Source organism: Poromitra crassiceps (assembly GCF_964638095.1).
Source record: "Poromitra crassiceps genome assembly, chromosome: 23".
NCBI classification, from domain to species: Eukaryota; Metazoa; Chordata; class Actinopteri; order Beryciformes; family Melamphaidae; genus Poromitra; species Poromitra crassiceps.
The window spans coordinates 3,226,462-3,250,923 of NC_139639.1; the positions used below are offsets into that span (position 1 = coordinate 3,226,462).

A 24,462-nucleotide genomic window follows, 5' to 3' on the forward strand; every position below is an offset into this window, starting at 1 on the left:
ATGCTCATGCTAATAAGACCGAGTCAGACACACTTTGTAAGTAAATGCACATATATATATATATATATATATGTGCATCGTTCTCAATTACGCCGGGTGGGTGAGAGACAGTGTTTCTGTGTTCCAGCCTGTCACTGTTTGCTAAGATCTGCGAGAAGACGGTCCTGAAGAGAGTGCTGAAGGAGCTGTGGAAACTGGTGATGAACACCATGGAGAAGACCGTTGTGCTTCCGACGCTCACTGACACGACGGTAGGTAACACACAAAGACATTTACTGCACCCTCTCCTTCCCCATCGCGCTCACTGCCTTTCTCTATTTCAAACGCAATCTTCCATCGTGACCGTACATTGAACGTTCTGTCTCCCATTACCCCACTCTCTCTCCCTCTTCCCTCCTTCCTTAGGGTTATTGTACGTATTATAGTTTGCGTGTTCCCAAGTATGTACAGTCTCTGTAAACATGAACAAACAAACACTCTCTCATGTCAACTTTAACAGTCCACAGGGGCACCCAGAGTCCGTTAGTCTGGAACAGACGGACAATATTTTGGTTTTTTTTGGTGTGGAGCGGACGTCATCATCACTGATGACATCATCAGTGTGTGTGTGTGTGTGCCCCCCTATGACATCACTGATCAGTCTTGTCACAATGCCTCCGTGTGTGTGTGTGAGTGTGTGTGTGTGTGTGGGTGTTTGTGTGCGTGCGTGCCCTTATGACATCACTTTTGAAATCATCACTGACGACATCACTGATGACATCACATCATTAGCTAATTAGCCTAATTAAAAACTCCGGCTCTGTCAGGTCACCCACACGGGTGCCCTTTACACACCCTGAAGATTTCAGCCCGATCGCACGTAAAACGGCATAGCTGTGGCCGAGCACAGAACTTGAAACAAACATTGCCCACATACAGATAGCATCCTCCATGCCTCTGTGTTTCTCCCCAACAGGGCACTCAGATGATCTTCAATGCTGCTAAGGACTTGGGCCAGCTTTCCAAGCTCAAAGTCATGAAGGTAAATGGACCCAATATCTTACTTATCCTTTAACAAGAACTGTTGATCGGAGGTATACGACACGCTAACTGCTGGGTCTGTTTATTTGTTTATTTGCTTGTTTGTTGGTCTGTTTGTTTATTTGCTTGTTTGTTTATCTGTCTTGTCTGTCCCACAGGAGCACATGGGGCGAGAGGAAGCCAAAGCTCTGACTCCTAAACAGTGTGCAGTAATAGAGCTGGCACTGGACACAATAAAGGTACAGTGTGTTACACACACATACATACATACATACATACATACATACATACATACATACATACATACATGCATACATACATACAGTACATACATACATACAATATGTCAAGTTAGAGGGGATGGGGCAGTAGCGGCTCCAGCCAATTGTGGCTGGGGGGGCTAAGGGGGGGCTTAAATATTTACAGCAGGGGCTAACTTTTTCTACATAAATAGACAGTGGTTCTCTTCTCAACCTGTGGTACAGGTACCACTGGTGGTACGCGGGGGCCCCTCCCTCTCATACATTCATATGGTGGTAATTTCTCAGGTACTTGTGTAAAAAAGTTGAGAACCACTAACATAAGAAATAATAATAATATGATTGATAGGGTGTGAATTAGGCTCTAATATTAGACAAGGAGGGCCCACTGCTTTTCCTTTGAGAGCCAAATCCCCAACCCAACATTATGCATGTAAGTGCTTCAATGAGCTGAAGACTGACTGTGTATTTAGCCCTATGTCACACTGTATGTTGAGACTGATGAGTCCAGTTACACAAGGCTATATGCAGCACACGCATTTAGATGGTAAATCAAGCAAAGCCCAGCAAGTTGGGCGGAGCCAGGCATGAAATCAACAGGGCAGAGGTGTTTACAGCATTCAATATCAAGCCAGAGGACAAACAAGTATGAGGAAAAGTTCATAATTGAAGTGGAAAACCACAAAATAATATATGACACAACACATCCTTTTTACAAGGACAACACCAAGCAAGCCCACCCCTCCTCTGCTCCTCCAGTTGGGAACAATGATCTTCTGCCTGTTTGTTGTTGTATTTATCCAACATACAAATTGTCTCGCTCGATTTCACCGTGAGAACCTGTCGGTCTCATCACTCCAGCTGTCTGGTGGAGCGGAGCCGCGACGTGCTCTGCACGCAGCCGGTTAGTGTTGGCGCAGCACAGAGCACGGAGTGAAACCGGCTCGGCTCTGCTGCATCCCCAGGTTGGATGCATGGTGTCGGGCAGGCAGCAGTCCATCGCTCACCCCCCCTCTGGAGCTCTGAGCTCCAGGCTGCCTCAGGGGCTCGACTCTGCTGCATCCCCAGGTTGGATGCATGGTGTCGGGCAGGCAGCAGTGCAACACGGACCCACACATCACACCCACCCTGAACAGCTGCAACGCAACGCAAATGCAACCAGTGCAATCCCGGCGTTATGTTCACATTCACACCACACGCATGAGCACGGCGGCCAAAAAACACAACAGCACAGTAGGCAACGCAGTCTTAACAAAGCCATTATGTATATATCAAATATAAATTCAATGCCCTGGGCTGGCAGGCAGCCTACCTGTTAATGCGCTCGATCCTAGAACCTGTGCTGTCCACTCCAGTCCAGTCCGTGTACAAAGCAAAATAAAGTATCTCCTTTGTGATAGCCATCAACATAAACGCTTGATCAATATAAAGGCGCGCGATACTAACGCTAGACGCTTGTTTTATGTCCATTTTCCGTAGATATTGACATGTCTTATGGAAGTTTAACTTCCGCGGTTACTTGAGAGACGCTTTGCCTTGGAGATGGAACAGGCCACTTTGAGCAGAGCAGAGGGGAGGTCCTTCTATCACACCATGCAATAATACGCGCCAGTATGGGGAGAACCCCTCTATAGAAAATGGGCCGGCCCGGTGCAGACAGCCACTGATGCTGTGTTCAAGGATGCTGGGAATTTTCACCTCTATGATGTATTAGCCTAGTTTAGTGTTATAAATTGTTTTTCTCCAAAGAAATTTCCAGGGGGGGCTTAGGGGGGGCTTGGCTAATTTCAGGGGGGGCTGAAGCCCCCCCTAGCCCCCCCCTGGCGCCGCGCATGGGATGGGGTGACCTTATTTTATGATTATGATCTAGGTTTAAGTCCCCCCTCATTTAAAATTCATTGATGTAGCGCATGACTATGGACAGACACTTTCTATTTTATTGTGAGGTTCTCTTTACAGTCTTATTGGCATCTCTGTGTGTGTGTGTGTGTGTGTGTGTGTGCACACACTCAGGATCATCATTCAGCTTTGACTACTGTACGCTGAAGTAAATATGACCATGGGCTAGTATGACACATATACTGTAGCTGCAGTAAGTCAGTGAACGTTTAGAAGGGTCTGAGGTATCAAACCAGCTTCAAATCATCCTGCTTCTGCTACAGAGCTTCAAGGCCGGCAAGGCTGTCGTTTTGTCACAGTTCTTTTTATAGAATTTCATAATTTACAAACATTCGCAAAAATAAACCATTCCCAAAATGTGGATGGACCAGTTGAGAACAGCTCTTATAGTCTATAACAGAGGAATGTACAACCTGGTATGCATGTGCTGTCTGCTTTGTTGTTGCCTATCTGACCTCCTTATGTGGCGTCTGTTCTGCAGCAATACTTCCATGCGGGCGGTGTGGGCCTGAAGAAGACGTTCCTGGAGAAGAGTCCAGACCTGCAGTCTCTGCGTTACGCCCTGTCCCTCTACACCCAGGCCACAGACAAGCTCATCAGGAAGTTTGTCCTCTCACAGAGCACTCAGGGTGCGACACACGCTGCTGCACACACATACACACGCACACACGCACGCACGCACACACACACACACACACACACACACACACACACACACACACACACACACACACACAGACAGCCACACACACACACACACACATACACACGCACACACTCACGCACGCACGCGCACACACACACACACACACAGTCACGCAGCGGATTAAAACCGTCTCATAGAAAATTGCATTGAACTCCTCTCAAAGAGCTTCAGCAAGTTAGTCTCAGTGTTTCTACAGCTTATGAATGAAATAGAATGGCTTGCCAATAACAATGAGACAAAATAATATTTTATTCATGGCTTCATTGACTTACACCAGCATCGCCAACAATTGCTAACAGCAGACTGGTGGCAGCGTCCCAGAAACAAAAACACGTCAGAGAAAACTTGAAATGCCCTTAGATGGATTTGCGATCCTACACATTTACTGAACTTTAAATGCCAACAATACATTGAAATGCTTTGCTGAAGGAGGACAGGCAGTCGTTGTTAACCCATTGATACCTGATGCAGCATTTGCGTGTATATCCCTCATTTGTGTGTGTATCCCTTTAAGACCACACGACACTCGAATTGGAAGGCATTCACTCGGGAATCAATCAGAACACGGAACCAATAGACCCTTCTCACGGGGGCCATTTTGTGTCGAGAAGCCAGGGTAAACACAGGTGCAAGCAAAACACTAATGAGGTTTCCAAATCCCAATCATGGAAGTTGGAAACCCTCATTAGTGTTTTGCTTGCACCTGTGTTTACCCTGGCTTCTCGACACAAAATGGCCCCCGTGAGGGTCTATTATGACATCATCGGATGGAGCTGGAGTCTGGACAGTGGTCTACCAATCAGAGCCTGTCTCAGCTGCACTGATGACATCACAATCATGTCTTAAAGGGATACACACACAAATGCTGCATCAGGTATCAATGGGTTAAGGGAGTGAATAATAGTGCTTCCCACTCACTCCACACACAGTCTGTCAGTCAGTATACTGTAGGTATTGAAACCTGAATTCTCTACTCTGCAGGACACCACAGCCCAAACGGGATATACATCTCACACCTCACCCACCATCACCACTTCAGTGCTGTGTATTCTTTTCCACGTGTTGTGATGATGAACCTTTGTGATCGACATTCGTTTCTCTCCTGTCTCTGCAACAGTCCACGGAGGGAAAGGGATCCGCTACTCGCCAAATGAAGACACGCCACCAGAGAAACGTACGTGTCGTCGTCGGCAGTGTTGAGTTATCATTCGCATGTCAAGCAGAGGAATCCACAGTGGACGGGGCTTTAGTCTGAGTAATCACACAATCATCAAGCCTTTTGCCAAAGCAAAATATAACAGATAATACATTCTCCAACTGTCTGTATCTGCCTTTTGCTTCCCCGTTTGAACTCATTCTTATCAGCTGAGTAGGGAGGAGTGTGGTTCTACATAGGAGCAGGTGTGGTAGAGCTGGGGGTATATTTGGCCTCGACAATGCGAAGGAGCATAGAGCTGAGCTGATAGAATAGAAATAGGAAGATGACCACCTGCTGTGGCCGGGCAGGAGATGGAGGTAATGATGGGATGTTCTTCAAGACAGGTTCAGGAAGGGGGAGAGAAGTAAACATGGTGTTTATGTCGAGGCTAGACAACTGGAAATGAGAGCAGAGGCACGAAGATTCCGGGCTTTCCACCAGTGGTGCACAGATCTGTGTGAAGTAGGTCAGCTGATGAAATCGAGGAGCTCTTCTTCAGAAACTTTGTTGCAATTTTGATTCAGTCCATGTCCCCCCCCCCCCTCCCTCTTCTTATTCATTCAGTGGAAACAGAGAATCAAAGGAGAATTACCAACTATTACTGCATTTACAGTCTGCAGGCGTAGCATTAAAGCTGGCACCAAAGCTGCTTACAGCCAGCCAAGTCCTGCTCATCTGATTGTGTGTGTGTGTCTCTGTGTGTGTGTGTGTGTGTGTGTTAGAGCGAGAGAGAGAGAGATTTTTTGTCTGTGCTTAAATTTAGTTCGCAACCTGCTGATGCTTCCCTCTTCAAGTCATATATCACAGTCGTGCTGCTTTGCTCTCACATTGTGGATTGCACACACACACACACACACACACACACACACACACACACACACACACACACACACACACACACACACACACAGGCACACACACACACACACACACACACACACACACAGAGGCACATGCACACTGTATATGCATTATGTGAAACGATGTGTCCAAGCAGCCAAATGCATCATGGAGTGTTTCTCTGCAGCATCTGGAGTGGAGGCAGTTGGTGAGGTGGTCATGCACGTGGACATCTTGCCCCAACCAAACGGAGAACACAAGATCAATGTGAAAGGTAATGAATGAGAGCGAGAAGCAGGACTTTGTTTGACAGACTGGATCAGTGCAGACTGGATCAGTGCAGACTGGATCAGTGCAGACTGGATCAGTGCAGACTGGATCAGTGCAGACTGACCTTCCTACCTTTGCCCCTCTCAGTGGTGTCTGCTAACGACCTGAAGTGGAGGGCGCAGGGTTTCCGTCCCTTCGTGGAAGTCTACATCATCGGCCCCCACCTGAGCGACAAGAAGAGGAAATTTGCCACCAAGTCCAAGAACAACGCCTGGTCGCCCAAGTTCAGTGAGAGCTTCCAGTAGTGAGTATCCACTGTTTCCACTGATCGAAGACACACAGTATCTTTGATTTGATTTGATTTGTTTGTGTCTGGATTGAGTATGCTAGTTCAGTTCCCAACCATATTTAAAACAGCTCCTGCTGAACCCTCTCAGGATGGGGCTTTGGAGTAGCAGTTCCCAACCTTTTCCAACTCAAAATTTTGAAAATCTCTCAACTTTTCGCAGCCCACCTCCAACCCTGTAAAAAATACGGAGGCCAAATAATGCGTTCTCAGAGCATCTGAATTTTCAGTGTTACAAGTTTTCAATGAGCTGTCGTCCACCAGCAAGGAGTTTTAAAATTATTTGGCGGCCTACTTGCAATACCTCCACAGACCACCAGAGAGCCACGACGCACAGGTTGGGAATCGCTGATTTAGAGCAGCGCAAGCAACAAGAACAGCATTAGGGATTATCTTTCATGTTCAGTAAAACATCATTCACCTGCCTACAGTAGATTCAAGAGCAAAACAATGTGAGCATGTAACCAGTAACCACACAGGCATCATGAATCAAATATCCAAACTGTTGAAATTCCCTTGATGAGACAGAAAATCAGGAGCCTTTCAATTTCAATCTTGACTTCAGTCTTTTGGAATGTTTGTGCATGCATGACTACATGCTTGCAGCTTGACTGTTCAGCCATTCAAACATTTTGCTAGTTCAAAGTGACAACTAGGTACCAATTGATTCTGATTTGCAAGGTTGAATTGGACACTAGTTTTATTAGTACACGTACATGTACCGGAAATGTTGGACGTGCTTCTTCTTTCCTTGAGTGACCCAGGTGGATGAGTTGAGTTCCCTCCCCCTCCCTCCCCTGATATGTGAAGCGATCAATTAATCAATTAATCAATCAACCAAATAATTAATTAATTAATTGAGTCAGTGGTTTGATGAGGCATAGCTACTGGAGTAAAACCTCTCTCCTGTCGCCCTTGTCTGCAGCTCCCTGGGCACGGAGGTGGGTCCAGAGAGCTACGAGCTGCAGGTGTGTGTGAAGGACTACTGCTTTGCCCGGGAGGACCGCACCGTGGGCATGGCCGTGCTGCAGGTGAAGGACATGGCGAACAAGGGCAGCGTCACCTGCTGGATGCCTCTGGGCGCGCGCGTCCACATGGACGAGACGGGCCTGACGGTGCTGCGCATCCTCTCGCAGCGCAACAACGACGACGTGGCGAAAGAGTTCGTCAAGCTCAAGTCCGACCAGCGCTCGACCGAGGAGGGCCGCAGCTGAGGGGAGAGAGCGAGGAGACACGCGCACAAATCCACAAAAGAGACATACCTGAAAGACATAGTATTATGCACACATACATATATTAGTCCTCACGGTTACATAGGTAGACGACCATGTGCAATACACAAGCACACACACACATCAGAAAAGCTATGTTGTACACATATATCTGCATACATTATGCAACATTGACATTGCAATATTCTCAAAATGCAAACATGGAGAAATATGTTTATAAGCATTCATATCTAATTTTGAGTATCCATACAGCTCCCCTACGCAGCACACACACCTTGGCTTAGTGTGAGCCACACACCTTGGCTTAGTGTGAGCCACACACCTTGGCTTAGTGTGAGCCACACACCTTGGCTTAGTGTGAGCCACACATTAGCGAGCACTTAGTCAATCACCCACTCAAGCTTTCCTATAACATGGTCACACCTTTTCTATGCTGTACATTTGAAACCTAGATGTGATATAATGAAAAACAGAACAACAACAACAACAACAAACCATGTGAATAGTTTGAGTAAGACCACTTTGCACTTTGGCTTCTCTGTCTCTTCAGGAGAGCAGTCCTTGCCTAGCTATGCTCCGTCCGTCTGTCCGTCCGTCCGTCTGCCTGCCTGTCTGTCGTCGTCGTCGTCGTCGTTCTTTCAGTCCGTCGCTTCTCTCTCTCTCCCCCGTCGTTTGCTCTGCTTCGTCTTCCCGTTGTGTGAAGTGTGTTGTGTGTAAGTTGGGAGTTCAGGCACAGATCTAAGAGCAGCTTCCTCTCCCTTGAATCCCAACAGAAAAAAGAAATCACGACACTGACCTTAGATCAGTGTCTGGGGGGCAACATCACCCCTCGTCTGTCCCGTGTAACGTACTTCTTCCTGCATGTTGACCCCCAGGAACACTGTGATGATTCACTTGCTGTTACCATGGCAACAGACGTGCAGAATCCCCCCTCCCCCCCCACACTCCCTCGTCCCGTAAAAATGGGTGCATCCAATAGACACCCTATACCTGTGTGTGAGCATGGCGCATATAACCCTGGTACAGTAAGGTTTTATAATGAGGACCTAACCGTCACTACCATGGAGAAAACACATAGACAATGGAATAATGTCAAGTTTTGAAATGTGAAATATTGACTTAGAGGCAACTGTCACGGCCATAATGTACATAGACACTGGTGCATTATTATTATTTTTTACACCGTCTTGCTTCACATCACTACAAAGGAGCAATACCCTAGTCCTCACACATCAAGGCATCTTCCTTGAATGTTCCCCTAGAGTGCACATTGACTCGATATCTAAAAAAAAAAGGGCTACAGGATCAATGGACTGGGATGTCAGTTTACGCACTAGTAAATACTGTCCGTGGTTATTGTGGCAAATCGACCGCAAAGGTTTGCCCGTGTTTGCCCCTTTACCTGTCAAAACGGCCATGAAAACACGTCACGCTGCAGAGTGCAGACACACGCTACGACTCAGAAAGCCTTTCCGTTGACTTAACGACACAAAGACATTTGGGAAAGAACAATACTGACCGAGCCACCTGGCGGCTTTGAGGAGCGCCCGTGTTCCTTCTGAACGCCTGCACACCGACCTGACCCATCTCTTGAAGGCAATAGTGGTTTGTTTGTTTGTACAGTCTGTTCACTCAACCTCTTGGTTTTTATGAAGAACAAACCCTCTGTGGACACTGCTGTGTCTATTGTTATCGTGTGTGTCCTAGTGTGCGTGCATGTGTGTGCACAAATGTGTGTGTGTGTGTGTGTGTGTGTGTAGGGGCTGATTGTCATACCTGCAAAATGGGCTCTGAGTTTGTGAGCAATATATTGTACAGTACTTACATACACAAATACCAACTGCAATATCCAGATCCAAGGAATGGGAAGCTCATGATTCCTCTTTTTTTATTTTTTAATCACCGAGAGGTTTTCTTTGAAAGGACTCATAAGATTCCCATTCCCACAGGAGGAGGTTCTACTGTTCCTCAAAGAGGTGCGGGACATATTTTGGAATACGGGATGAGGGAGGAGGGAAGTGTTTTGAAATACGTGTTTGCCTTGAGTAGGACCAACATTTGCACGGGAGCAGAGCTTATGTTCCTCAAAAAGCCATCAAAGTCACACCGCCAAGCATTTATGGCATTCTGGCGTCTTAGTTTCAGACTTGTCATGCACAGTGATCGACCCCTTTACCTAAACAAGTGAGCAAAACGCTCACGATTCTGATCAACGTTGTCCTAGCTCGTCTCCATTGTTTGTTCCCAGAAACGTATGTTCGTGAAGCCACTGACAGGTGCAGCGTAACGCACACTTTCAGTTATGGAAACGTTGTGAAATGGCTTTGAAAAAAAAAAGTTTATGGTGAGAGGTGGAGGTGGAGCTTAAACACTGCTGACCCATCACATTCTGTCCCCATTGAATTTTACCAAATACAAGAAGGTTATATCTCCTCACCACCGCCGTCTCTAGGATCGCATCATCAAGGGGATTAGTTCAATCAAAAACCACCACGAGCTTGATGAGACCAACTCATGCCTTCTGCTTTAGGCCTCAAAATTTCACCTGACACACAAAGAAATGGATTATATCATTCCTGACATTTGGCTGAACTAGCCCTTTAGGTCCTCACTCCGAGGGTGTCAAATATCGCGACTTTGTCACGCACCTCGTGCATCGGATGTTAACGCGCGCGCACGCCCCGGTACCGCTGTGCATCAACCTGGGCACAGTGACGCTAGTCCCTTGACCTAGATTTCTTGGGGACCCAGGCAGAGAATTCAGAGAACCGAGGTCTGCGTAATGACGGATGCCCTGCAGCAAGGCTGGAGCCTCTTTTCGGCTTCCCGACCTTCATTTGCCTTGGCGGCTGCCGAGGGCTTGGCCCCGGTCCTCCTCACCAAGGAGGAGGACTATTTATTATTGCAGGTAACTCGTATGCAAACCCTGACGGCAACCAAGTGGCTACCAGTGCCTAACCCCAACCCCAAGGCATCACTGGCCTGTGCCTAACACCCAACCCCCCTCACCCCCCTGTGCCTCAACCCAACCGTGTGCGTCCAAACCTGACGCACACGGGTACTGTGCGCGTTAACATCCCACGCACAAGGTGCGTGACAAAGCGGCGGTATTTGATGCCCTCGGAGTGAGAATGCTGTTTAGTTCCTCTTTCTCATAACACACGGTGCGATCACATCGTCTTTATGTCGTCCTCTAAAGCAGTGGTTCTCAAATGGGGGTCCGGGGACCCCCAGGGGTTCATGGCACTTTGCCAGGGGGTCCGCGAAACGTTTTCAGGAAAAAAAGAAAAAAAAAACGTTTTTTGTGTGCAACGAAAATATGTTATGCTTTAAATCTAAAATGGTTCATGGATTACATTCTAATCTGACAAACCTATCAATTTAAATGTCAAGCACGTTACCGTGGAAACAAGCTGAGCCCAAAATCACAAATCAGAATGAGGGGGTTCCCCCGGTATATTTTCTATCTTATAAGGGGTCCTTGGCTGAAAAACATTTGAGAACCTCTGCTCTAAAGTGATCGACAAGACACAACGGAACATGTCAGGTTGGAACTGAAATAGCAAACAAACAAAACAACATGGCGTCTATTTTATCCTGCAGAATGGGGCTCTTTGGTTGTCTGCTTCATGTTTGTATGCATACAAACACAACTGCACACAGTACTGATAACACACACACACACACCTACACACACACACACCTACACACCAATCTACGCTCAAGCACAAAAGGGCACGTAAGATGACACATGCATGCATGCACCATCTCTATGGAGACCAATGACGCCCACCCTGTGAATAGAATCAACTCCAATTGCATGATGGGAAACTTTATTGTGCCAGCAGCACGTGTCTCTTTGATGTTACTTGCCAACAGTTTTTTTTCCCCCTTTTCGTTTTAATTTCCAAAGCTATGTATTGATAACTCATAGGTTTTTATTTCCAAAAACGCTTCTGTAACCAATATGAATGTAGTGTGAACACAGAATTCGCATGAGAGAATTATTTTCTACTGAGGATGTTTCTAATTTGTTTCTTATCATTATTGATTGTTCTTTAATGAGGATGAAGTGGAACTGGAATGCAGCCCGATTGTGATCTGCTTCCTATTAAAAGGACATTTGTGTCACAATCTATCTGTCTGCCTTTATCGTTCTCGCTCTCTGGCGCCGGGCGGGATCTGATCTGAGGACTGGGACTCGTCTCTGTGCAGCCGAGTGGAACTGGATCCCATTTAATCTATCATCAATTGAATCTATCATCTCCTTTGACTCTTCTGGTTTCAGACAAATGTTCATATAAATATGACAGGTAGGGTTCCTGTTCCTGTTTCTGTCAGACCATATTTGACGTCTGATAATGAGGGCGTCACTTTTTGTTGAAAAGCGGTGGGGACTGGCGACACCTAAGGCCACACCACAATTTGGAGGTTTTGGGTTTGAGCCTTGAAAGCTTGGACTTTGAAGAACTTCTCAAGTGAAGACTGAAAAGCTCTGACAGAAATGTCTTGGTCTTGTGAGACTCAGTGGCTTACAGGGTTTGACAGTTGATTGAGAGTATTGAGGTTGTGGGTTCGAGCCTCAGTCAGTTAAAGAGTTTTGAAAGTGAATACCCAGACAAAACATCTTAAGTCTAGATGTGTGAGCTACTGGCTCAGAAAGTTTGATTGCTCCCCACCATTATTGATCTCGTGTGTTCGAGCCTCAGTCAGTTTTGAATGGCAACAGCCAGAGGAAAGATTGAAGCCATGAGAAACCCAGTCTTAAGAATTCTGTGCTGGTGGCACAGAGTGTAGGCTTGCTGTTCTGCAGTATTGAGGCCTCAGACACTTTTGAGGGTCGTGGGTTCGAACCTCAATTTGATTTGAATGGGCAAACAGCCAGATGAAAGAGATAAAAGCGCCAAGAGAAGAGCTGTGAGTGTGAAGGGGATCTGGTGGTGTGAAGGAATAATCGAACACACAGTGACGCTGGGGGTAAAGGTTGGCTGGTTCAATTCCTGCTCCATTGCCACTACCTGGAGCTAGGGGGGGTTGTTCTCCCCCCCCCCAACCTCTGCAGAGACATGAGCAGAGGGTTATGAGACAAGAAACCACAGAGAGCTGAAGTTGTTTTAGGTGCGATCAACGTAACTTTTAGCAAAACAGCTCTAGATTCAGTATCTGTCATGGCTGCTCTGGTTCTATTTGCAGTTTGTCCACAGTGTCCATTTCTGTGGATCCGCCTGTAGGAGGCACTGTGTCGCTCTGTGTATCTGCCTGTAGGAGTCGCTACGCTGTTAAAGACAACAGACAACAGTGTTTCAACCATTTCAACAGAGGCCATGCTCAGCTCAGACACCACATTGTGCGATATTCTTTTTCCCATGATGGCGAAGGCTAGGCATGACCCGCCCCTCTCTGCCTCTGATTGGCTGACTGTACTCGGCTGCTCCCACCTTCTTTCCAGGCCAGCCAGAAGTATCTCAAACGTGAGCAGCAGGTGCAAAACAATCATTAAATCAACAAGCATGAGATACTTCATTATATGGAACGTTACAATTGCAAACCCTATATCTGAGTTATTTAGGCCTACTTAGCCTATTGCACAGACGTGTCATTTTTTCTTGTCATTCCAAATGTAATCACATTGTTGCTCTGATTAAGTAGAAGTACAGTTATTTGTGTAAAAAAAGACTGGTAAAGCAGAAGTACTGATTCAACTTAATTACTCAAGTAAAAGGAAAAAAGTACAGGCTCTGAAATGTACTCAAGTATAAAGAAAAAGGTTTTCTGTGCAAGACGAATAGAAACTCACAAAATATTAATATAATTCAAATACTATTCAACTTAAAAGGTCCTTTCAAAACATATTTTCAGATGCATAAAGACTATACTTTAATCTTCTAGTCTTAGTCACTGTGACCCACTAGCTCAGAGAGTTGGATTGCTGTCTAGCAGTTTACGCTTGTGGGTTTGAGCCTCAGTGATGTTTGAGGTTGTGGGTTCGATCCTCAGTCAGTTTTGAATGTTGACAGCCAGAGGAAAGAATCATTTAAAGCCCTGAGAAAACCTCATTCGATCAGTCTGACTTGGTGGCACAGAGAGTAGGCTTGCTGCCTGGCAATATTGAGACCTCAGCCACTTTTGCGGTCGTGGGTTCGAGCCTCAGTCAGTTTTGAATGGTGACAGGCAGAGGGAAGAGACAAGAGTGCCCGGAGAAGAGCTGTGAGTGTGAAGGGCAGCTGGTGGTGTGAAGGAATAATACACACAGTGACACTGGGGCCAGAGGTTGTGGGTTCTAATCCCGTTCAGCTGGCACTGCCTGGAGCTAAGGGGGGGGATGTTCTCCCCCCCTGACCTCTGCAGAGACATGAGCAGAGGGTTATGAGACAGAAAACCACAGAGAGCTGAAATTTTACTGACATCGGAAGTATTTTTTATGTTTTGGTTTGAGCTCTGGCTGCCGCTAGGTGTAAAAAAAACTTTTTGGAAAAACTGCTCTAGACTCAGTATATGACATGTCTGGATCTCTTTGCAGTCTGTCCCACAGTGTCCATTTCTGTGGATCTGTAGGAGGCGCTGTGTCGCTCTGTGTATCTGCCTGTAGGAGTCGCTACGCTGGTGATGTTAAAGACAGGGCAGTGCTGTAATATGTCTCCTCCATCAGGAATCAAACCAACAGTCTACTTGTCAGACAGAGACTATGACACAGCCGACTGAGCTATGAGCTGTTGGGAGTTAAGCTCCTGATTTCTACACTGTATTCACACTGACAATAACACAGAGCATAAAGAGTGAGACAGGTGAGATTTGTACCAGTGAGTTGAGCTAGAGTCAGGGACTGACTAGTCTCCTTCATCAGCTTATTTCTATCAGTGTTCAAACTACTGGTGATGATAAAAAGGATCACTGCTGCAGCTTATAATGTGAGTACTTTTTAAGAATTTGCCTGAGGCTGGGATTGAACCAACAAACTTTGCATATCACACAACATTCACATGTTTATCTGAGTGAGCTATAACCCACTTTCTCTTACGCTCTTATATTTAGTCAACCTCATCCTGATTTTATTTCGTCAACTAAGTGTCTAAGTATTTTCATCTCATCTTAGTCAAAGAAAACCAGAACTATTCATTAGAATTTCCAAACTTATTGTAAAGATATATTAATCTGTTATTCTGGAATTGTTTTAAGGTTTGAATGGGCTATACAGACATAGATGTTTAACTTCTTCTTCTCTTCTGATTGGATCTCTTCCCATTTCTTCCCTCCCTAACATTTTTAGTCTAGTTTTCACCAGTGAAAATAGGTAGTCGACTAACAATTTCCCTCAGTTTTCGTCTACGAAATCAACACTGCTATGGATGACCAGACTGTAGAAAGAGACGCAGGATAGCCAAGCGAATGTGATTGGTTGAACGTTTGACGCTAGGCCAATCACAGGCAGAGGGTGCCTCCAGCCTTCGCCATCATCCGAAAAAAAATATCGCCCACAGTATCATATGATCTCCCCCCTTCAACCTGAAGACCACGCCCCCTTCACTTCGGCAAGTGCTCCCCCTTCTTGTTTGAGCAACAGCTGGAGGGAGGGAGCCTGACCTCTGACCTCAGTGACCTGCCTGTTGAGCACACTGAGCTGTGAACACATAGCCTAGTGAACGCACACACACACAGCCAGTCCGGATTGGAGAACAGGAATGTGGATCCATTTCAGTTGAGCAAAACTGAATATTGTCAAGATTTGTTTTGTTTGGATTCTAGAAACGGTGACCCTCAATGATTTTGCTCAGTCTTTTCCTTTTTCAAACGGCTTATGTTTTTCTCTCTGCGGGAGGGAGATTAGAGGGGAATCCAAGCATGGAAAACATGACTGATCACATAGGGACATGCCAGTTATGCCAACATACTTTTTAGTCTACTACTGCTTGGAATACGAAACGACTAATTAAATGGTAACAATTTACAAGAACGGTACATTAATGATTAACCCCTAAGCATTAACTAACCCTAACCGAAACCATTAACTATTAAATAATGTATAAATTAATATGGTCAACATGAACACTATTAGTCAGTGATAATGTGCCCTTATTGTAAAGCGTTAGCAAATAAATGCATTCATTTATTTAGATCTGGCTGAATTACAAACAGCCTTCTCAACATGCAGTGTCTATGCTGCCTGTCATACTGCCACTATTAATCTCTTCAAATTTGCATGGCGATTCATAAGTAATTACTATCCTGTCCCTTAGGAATCACCATGCAAATAAGAGTGCTCAAGACTGCAACTCAATGGGGCTTGAGGCCAGGTATGTATCATGAGCCTCTACTGCCATCAAGTGGCAAAGTGATGCAACTCTTGCAATCTTTTCCATGCCAACTCTACACACTTGCCAGAAATAAAGACACAGACACGCTTGAGTTATTTTACAGTAAAAAAAGGAAACCAAAAACAAGACTTTATTAAAGAAGCATAAAAAATAAAACTCTTGATACATTTCTCATAACCGTCAAGTCAGCTCAAATTATATGATTATACAATTTTTCCTGCTCACGGTTAAAAGGTCCATAAACTTTCAAATAAAATATATTTCAATTTTAAAATTTCTTCAATAATTTTCTCATTTTGTTATAAATTGCCTATATGTTGTACACAGGAAATAAGGAAAATAAAAAAATGGAAAATAAAAATAAATTTGAAGTAATAAAAAGGGTCACATTATTGTCTGGGATATTTAGGTAAGCAAATAAATTGCAAAAATAAAATGTGTAAAAAGTTTTTTTTTCTTTTTCATCTTAAAAATTATTAGCTAATGCCAGGTGGCTTTGAAGACATGCAGATGGTTAACTTACAAATAATGATACATGTTCTTTAAAAACTACACTTATCTTCAATTGAGTCATTGTACCTTTTGAAAACAAGATCCCAAATGATTGTATTCAGGGTATATACATACAGGTCAGGCCTGAAACCTAGTTTGCTGACGTTTACATTTTGGTTCTGCATACAAAGAGACTTAAAGCAAAATAGGAGAGCAGAGGCGTGGTGTCGCCCCTCTCTTCGCATCCCCCTCTAATCACAAAAAGGGTCAGAGGTCACTGGCTAGCACGCCTCGGGAAACCCTGTTTTCAAACCTTTAGGAAGGGAATGGGGGATGGGGATAAGTTTGGCTAAACAAAATAAAATTAAAATCAGCAGTCAATCTGAGAAAATTTGTACCTTTTAACAATTAAGCTACTGTACAATTACCCTAAACACTCTCTCCCATTGGCCAGAGATATCCTGGTGCAACACCAGAATTTACATTGGACCATCTGGTAAATTCAACACATTTTATTTCTTGAACAAGTCAACTTGGACAGTTCTCAGAAGGGCTTTAAGATTGGCCTCAACACAGACTCACACAACAGACATTACTGATCTGTTCCATTTCAACACATTCACACCCCTGCATCTATTCCGAGTCTGCAGAAGTAGACAAAATGCAACACTTGACTTCACTTGATCAGACCCCAGGGAGGGATGGGTTACCAGTTTCAACAGAACAGTCCCACATGGGGGGGCAAACACGAATGAGGACAGGGCTGCCAGTTCTACAGCGCACCGGAGGAGTTAGTCCCCCCCCCGCACTACCCATACGCAACTAGCAGGGTTTGTTCGTCGATGTGTTTCAGTAGGGAGTTGCACTAAAGCACCATAGGCTAGTCTTCAGAAAGACTACTAGTTCAGCTCCTTAGGTGGATTCCCCTCCGTGTGTGGACAAGACAAGTCAGTGCACTGCTGTGCTCAACCAGGACAGTGGGTTATTAGATTCCTATGCGGAGCTGCTGCCCTCGTCACCACACAGCAAATAAACAGTCAGGCATCCGGAGAAGCGTACAGCAAAATAAGTTCCTCTTACTGGCTGGAGCACCATAGCACAGCAGCAACTGCCCATTAGGTTTTCAACTCTGTAGCGACGACGACAGTTAATCTACTCGTGTAGATTTACCCTTCTTTCCTTGATATCAGAAGCATTATCAAAGCATTTCAGATCGGCGACTACACCCAGGGAGGAGAATACATTGTGAATGCATTGGCCTATTCTATATTCACAGGACTTGGGAAGTGACCGGAGATGACCGTGGAGGGATCGACCAAATAGGGAAGAAATAAATAAAACCAAGCAAAACATTGTGCAGCTGCTGGGATTGAACACGAGTGTGTCTGGAAGCCCTGGATGACCTAGCTACTAGCTGCCATAAAAGGATGAGTTTGATTCTTCTTTTCTACTGTGTGTGAGCCTGAAAATGTTAGCGTCTGTGCAGTCGTAGGAAGGAAGCCCTTAAGCATTTTCGTTGTGTCATTTAATTCTGTCGCCCATGGCTATGTCTCATTCTATGAGCTGATTCCATGTTATTATGTTCAAGAGGGCTACTAACAGCAACCATACCTACACACCAAAAACCCCACTATGTCCAAATCATACGCACAAACACTATTAGGAGGCAGTTACTGCGAACTCACACTGAATGAATTAAAAAGCACTAACACAAAACAGGATCTGCAACCGCCTCGTGAGGGGTTACTCAAGTTATTCTATGAAACACAGGACAAATCTCAAATTACTAATCCATATAGTGCACTACATTTGGCCAAGGGTACGGCTCTATATGGGGAATAACCGGGTGTCGTTTGAGAGAGTGCCATACAGCTTCGCTGTGAAAGTGGGGGTGGAAGACCAAAGCTTACTTAAGAAACTAAAGCATTAAGAGCAGTCTCTTCTTTGACTTTTTTTTTGTTCTTTTTTCATGTTTTTTTTTTTTTAGAGGGGCCGGACGGGAGTTGCAGTGCATGAAGAAACGGCTCAATCCGGCCCCTTATTACAGTTTTTATGTGGGAGGGGCCGCAACCTCTCCTGAAGCAAGACCCCCCTATTGGACAAGAAGACATTCACATGTGTGACATCAGAGAAGCCCTGTCTTATCCTATAGTTCAAAATATGTCAGTTAGCCACACACACGTTGACAGTCAAAAACTATGAGAAAACACTGAACAAGCCAATGTAACTGTAACAGATAGAGGATCTGCGTGTGGATGGATGGATGGATGGATGGGTGGGTGGGTCTGCGGGTAAAGGAGAGGCGGCGCGGGACAAAAACATGAGGTCGCCGACATAATGATGCCAACGTGAAAACAGCCAAATATTCAAAACATGATTGGGCATCATTCAAACCAAGCCCAAAACACATACAAACACACTAGAGATGTCATCAAATGGATTGTCAGGCAGCCCGAATGTACGGAGGAAGTGACCTCAGAGTGAGACATCCCTTCAGTATCATGAACATACGGAGGAAGTGACCTCAGAGTGAGACATCCCTTCAGTATCATGAACGTAGCGTTTCTCAGTCATTACAGGAGAATTCCCGTGAGTCGCAGGGCCGACCACATTTGAAATGTGGAGTGGATTCATCCGAAATTTTGTGTGCAACAAATGTTGCTAATCTAAAGATCTAAAGATAATTTGATCAAGAGATGCGCGTTTGCTCCTATTCACATATAGCATGAGCGGTGGCTGAACTTTGCCAATATTTAAGTAGCGAGGAGATACGGGAATGATCCTTTTAGAGGCCCCTCGGGACGGTGCATTGGTCTGATAGGTGCCCGACTCTATGCCTGCCTTTCAACAGGTTGCAAGCTTACAGAAAAATAGCAAACCCCCCCCCCCAGCGCGTAATGTAACAAACAGCAACAGCATGAGTGAGCGCAACAGGAGAATGCAGGGGACCGTTGAACATTTGTTTGCATCCTGTCAAGAACATTAAAACAAAGAGTAGAAAAGTGCAGGCCTCGTTGACAGCTTCATCGAAAAATATCTGTTAAGTACAAAAGTGTCAAAAGGAAAAAGGCTGAGAGAGAGAGAAAGCAGGCAGAGATCCGAAGAAGCCAGAATGAAGAAAACGTAGAGACAGACCAGCCGCCGGCAGCCTGGACTACGGCGTGCTGGGCAGACTGGTCCAGGTCAAAAATGAAGGCCTGAAGAGATAAGACACTGGTTTCCTTCCATAAGTTCCCACCGTGAGACTGTCTGAGTCCCACCCGTCTGCCCGCCGCAGACCAGTTTCAATTCACCTCACTCAGAAAATAAGTCATTATTATTATTATTATTAATATTATTGTTATTATTAATCTTGACATAGGTATCGGCAATAAATCAACATCCGTATAGTTTCATCCTCTCTAATAATGCAGTTATTGTGGTCCATCATGTGTGCGAAGGTCATTAGTGTGAGTTCTTCCAACCACTCCTCCACAGTTGATGCCAACTCCAGTCTTTTAGCTAGTAAGACAACTCAAGTTCTGTCCCACCCCCCCTCGCCCTCCAAGCCCCATATGGCACCACCTGATCCCCCCCATGTCCCCCGAACAGGGCACTAGGAGAAGATGCGAATGCACTGTGTGGTGTGGGTGTGGCACACGGGGCACTCTGGCTCGGCCGACTGGCAGATTTGCCCGGCGCACTCCATGCAGAACAGGTTGTGGCCGCAAGGCACCAGGGCTGCTGTCACCTCGCTCTCGAAACACACAAAGCAGTCCCTGTTGATGCCGGGGCCGACGCCGACCACCAGGGCGGCGACCCCACCGGGGCCAGAGCCGGAGCCTTTCAGCCGGCCCAGCATGCCGGAGCTCAGGCCCACGCCGCTGCTGCCGCCCTCCGAGTCGGTGGGCGAGCCGCCGGGCAGAGAGGAGGCCGAGCAGGACGAGTAGCCGGTGGACGAGCCGCCCGAGCTGGAGCTAGAAGCTCCCGAGAAGGAGCCGCCGCCGCCGCCTGCGTTACCGGACTGCAGCCAGGACAGGGTGCTGAGGGGGTCGCTCTGGGCGCGACGGGCCAACGGGTGATCCAGGGGGCCCACGCCCGTGTCCTGAGGCAGGGTCGGAGACACTCGCGGTGTGATGGCGCCGCCACTCAGGCCGCTGCTGTTACGGCGCAGAGGCTGCTGCTGCTGCTGCGAGGAGCTGGCCGTCTTATTGCCTGCGCCGCCGTTCACGAAAGGTGCCCAGATGTTGGAAGCGGTGAACTCAAAGCCCAGTTCATCTGAAGAGGGCAACCCTGGGGTTGAGTCTCCCCCAAAAGTGAATCCTCCTCCAGCGCTGCTGGAGCCTGTGCTAAAGGGGCTAGTGGGGCTACCTCCCTCGGTGGGCTTGCGAGTGTTGCTGTAGCCGTCGGAGCTCATCCCGCCATTGTGTGTGTGATTATGATAGGAGGCTGAGGAGGACATCTTCCGGCTGGACGAGTGGTGCATGGCCATTGGAAGAGGAGGAGGGGGAGGGGGTGGAGGAGGAGGGGGGGCGGCGGCGGCAGAGTGGTGGTTGTTAGCCCTGGACCACAGAGCTGCGCCCAAGCCTCCGGCCAGGGAGCCCAGGCCTTCCAGACTGACGTCGGTCCCATTGGTGTGGAAGTCATTGTCTCCCTGCAGGTCCACAAAGGCTCCCGTCCGCAGGGTGATGTGGGTCTCGATCTCCTCCCTGGCGCGGTCCACGTTCTCTGGCATGCCGGTCACCTCAAACACCGGGTCTTTCTCTCGGCTGGGCGTCACAATATAGGTGTGAGTCTGCTGCTGGATGCGCTTGATGGTTGCTCCCTTCGGTCCAACCACTAAACCAACCACTCTGTAGGGCACCCGCACCTGGATCAGCAATAAGAGAGAAACATTTTAACCTTCTGGATAAATTAAATTTTCTACAGATTCTTACAAGTCAGTCTGTGTAACAGTTTGCTGCCTGAATAAGTCAGGTTAAAACACATGGAGGCGAGGTGGCGTTAAGTTACCTGTATGGTGGTCTGTCCTGGCAGGTGGGGCGGTCCAGGGAGGGAGCCCCCTGCTCCTCCGGGCCCGGTGCCAGCCTTGCATCGGGAAGCTCGGATCATTGAGAAATGCTCGGCGGCAGAGACAATTTCTCTTTTGGCCATCTCCACATCCTCCCTGCGCCCCGTCACAATGAACACTGGTTCCTCGCCCCTAACTGGAGTCTTTATGTAGGTATTTGTCTTGGCACGCAAGGCCTTGATCTTACAACCTGAAAGTTGTAGAAGCATATACACAGCAGTTTAACCAGTTTATCCACAAATTATATTAAAAAAGTTTTTAGACATGTATTTAAAATATAGACATAAATATGTCTAAATTATATATTATGTACACACAGAGTCCAAAGAAAATAACTCCAATATGTTTCTGGTACATTAAGACAAATGACCATCATATGTATTTTCAACAATATACTGTATATTATTGCAATGCATATAATAAATAATAACAATAATGCACATAATTACAAAGATGGCAGGTAAAGAAGACCATGATTGGCCCAAAAACGGTACACACCAACAGTTGATGCATTGCTGGCAGCATGTCTAGCTTGACAAATATCAAGTGTGTGCTCTGTTTCTTTAAATATGGACGGTTCATTCTAGGCGACCAATAGAGAGCATAGTGCGTGATGTCATTCTGGGAAGCAGAAAGCATGGCTTTTTCAAACAAAGAGAACAATGCCATAACGTTACCGCAACGGGCGCACCAAACATATACAACGAGTCCATATCAAATATAACAAATATAGTTAATAAATACTCGGATGAAAATAAAAATCAATTTGAGCGATTTACATGCGAACAGCATCGGCACACGGGAGCTGGGTGCAGGGCGTAACACCGCCCAGTCCCGTGTTTGTGCGTCTGCCCCGTTTCAGCCTCAATCCGCACAGCAAAAAATATTTCTAAATCAACAATAAGCATAACCGTCAATATTATATCGTTCCCTGTTCAAAGCAAACATTTGGGATTTGCGATATGTGAAATCCAAATGGTTTCTTTTGTTTGGTGCAGACTGCTGCTAGACATGTCCAGACACCCGACAATCTGCTGCTTTGTCTGACCCTCTCCCACCCCTCCCCCTCCCTCCTACTCATCAACCACACACTCTCTCTCACTCTCTACCAAGCCATTGTCTCAATACTGTTTATAACGATCATGCAAATAAGGTAAGCATGCTTTTCAGGGCTACCCACATCATGCAAGCCGCTAAAGAACCCAACACGGCGTAGTTATCAGCACCAACTGAGAGGCAGGGGCTGTAAAACTTCTTCTGACACCCACCCTCTCTCTCTCTCCAGCCACCCAAACAAAGAACAAGCTGGCTGCATGCTGCCCTTACAAGCGGATAATAAACATCGAATAAAATTAAACACCCAGACCAACGTAAATATGTCTTACCTTGTCGTCCCACAATCTCAGCAACATGTTCAGAGCTCGGGACAGGCACGCATTCAGTCATGTTGACACTTCTTTTCCTGCTGCAGAGGACGGAGCTTTGTTCCCCGTGGAGCATGGAGTGAGAGCCGGCCATGTGGTACCCGCCCGACCCGTAGTACTCCGGGGACGGGGAGCAGGACGTCGGCGAGTCCCTGGACCCATTAGGGTGCTCCAGCATCTGGAGATCCACGTACCCGTTGCAGTTCTCAGATCCCTGGGTCCCATCGAGCGGGTCGACCAGTCCGCCACCCCCACAGTCCTGCACCTTCTCCAGGGCCATGAGTGACAGCTGGTCCAGGGCGAAGCGCAGCGCCTCTTGGTGATCCTCTTCCCGGGATTCCTGGCCTGTCTCTCGGGGCAGGCCGACCCCGTTGTGTTGGCTGCTGACTACCATGTCGTGGTCCATAATGTCGGGGTGGAATAAAGGGCTAGGCATAGTCCCCGTGGATCTTACATCAGATCTCGGATGCCTGTTAAGTTGGGAGTTGAGCGCACCCTCTACAAAAGGTGAAATTAAGACAAATTCAAGTCAGTGTTTGTCAGTTAACGCGTGGAACAAACCTGAAATTGAGTGCCATGCACCCCCATTCACTACCGACACAGTGAATTAGTAACGTTGGTGTTTATTTGGGCGCCCTGCTTTGTCTGTTGTTTCTTCTTGTCTGACAACTGAGACCATCTAGATGGCTGGTTGTCTTGTCTGAATAAATCATATCCAATTGAGTACACCCAAACACACACTGACAAAGTATTTCACTGATAAACAATGTATTTACCAATAAGCCATTCTCTCGTATATGATCATCGAAGTGGGGAAATGTGTGACAAGAGGTGTAAGCTGTTGTTAGCTTCTAGCAGCAAGCTAGCAGGCTAGCTCCACATAGTCACGTTGTCGACCCCTTTGTTTGGGAGTACCGATGCTAGGTGCTTAGCTAGCTCTGCTCTGACACGAGAACTTGTCATTTTCAAAGGCGGACACACTTTATCAAATAAAAACAAATGCGGGAACGACATAAACTTACTTTATCTCCCCTTTCTCGATGAGGTCCCCTCTCGCTTTCTCGCCAATTCGTTAAGGAAAGATGAGAAGCCGCCAGGAGGAGGAGGAGGCGGCGGCAGGCAGGCGACCAGTGTGCGGCGCTAACAGCTAGCAGGGTTAGCTAGCTAGCTAGCACGCTCAATTGGGGGCGTTGGGAGAAAAACGTCTAAAAACGAAAAGAGGACACTGTTGTTGTTTTGCTTTTTTCACGAGACGTCTTCAAGTCGAATTCCCCGAGGTGTGTCACTGGGTCTTCATTGTGCGTGTCGGCTCGGAGTCTCCAGCTGGAAGTGAAGGCAAGTATTAAGTAGCTTTGAGTAAAAAAACAGTTTCTTGGTTCTTTCTGCTGTTCCCTGACCCTGGTCCTCTCTCCG

The 24,462-nt window shown here is 46.5% G+C and overlaps 2 protein-coding genes across 2 annotated transcripts in view; one reads left to right on the forward strand and one right to left on the reverse strand.

Moving 5' to 3' along the window:
* The window catches only part of LOC310797372 (protein unc-13 homolog A-like), a gene marked incomplete at both ends in the record, with an annotated part of 50,613 nt that extends 42,860 nt beyond the window's left edge, over positions 1-7,753 (forward strand). The window contains 8 exon segments of the mRNA XM_083659743.1: positions 128-251; positions 956-1,012; positions 1,179-1,259; positions 3,661-3,808; positions 5,003-5,059; positions 6,111-6,197; positions 6,341-6,497; positions 7,465-7,753. Of these exon segments, the coding sequence (XP_083515869.1) occupies positions 128-251; positions 956-1,012; positions 1,179-1,259; positions 3,661-3,808; positions 5,003-5,059; positions 6,111-6,197; positions 6,341-6,497; positions 7,465-7,753 (1,000 nt within the window).
* A 12,417-nt stretch (positions 7,754-20,170) lies between these two features.
* LOC310797091 (RNA-binding protein MEX3B) lies at positions 20,171-24,143 on the reverse strand (the record flags this gene model as incomplete). Its single annotated transcript, XM_083659379.1, has 4 exons — positions 24,072-24,143; positions 23,011-23,547; positions 21,568-21,815; positions 20,171-21,424 (listed from the first exon to the last, which is right to left on the reverse strand). Exons 2-4 carry the CDS (start codon positions 23,483-23,485, stop codon positions 20,171-20,173), a joined length of 1,977 nt encoding a protein of 658 aa, XP_083515505.1. The 5' UTR covers positions 23,486-23,547; positions 24,072-24,143.
* Positions 24,144-24,462: the final 319 nt, after the last annotated feature.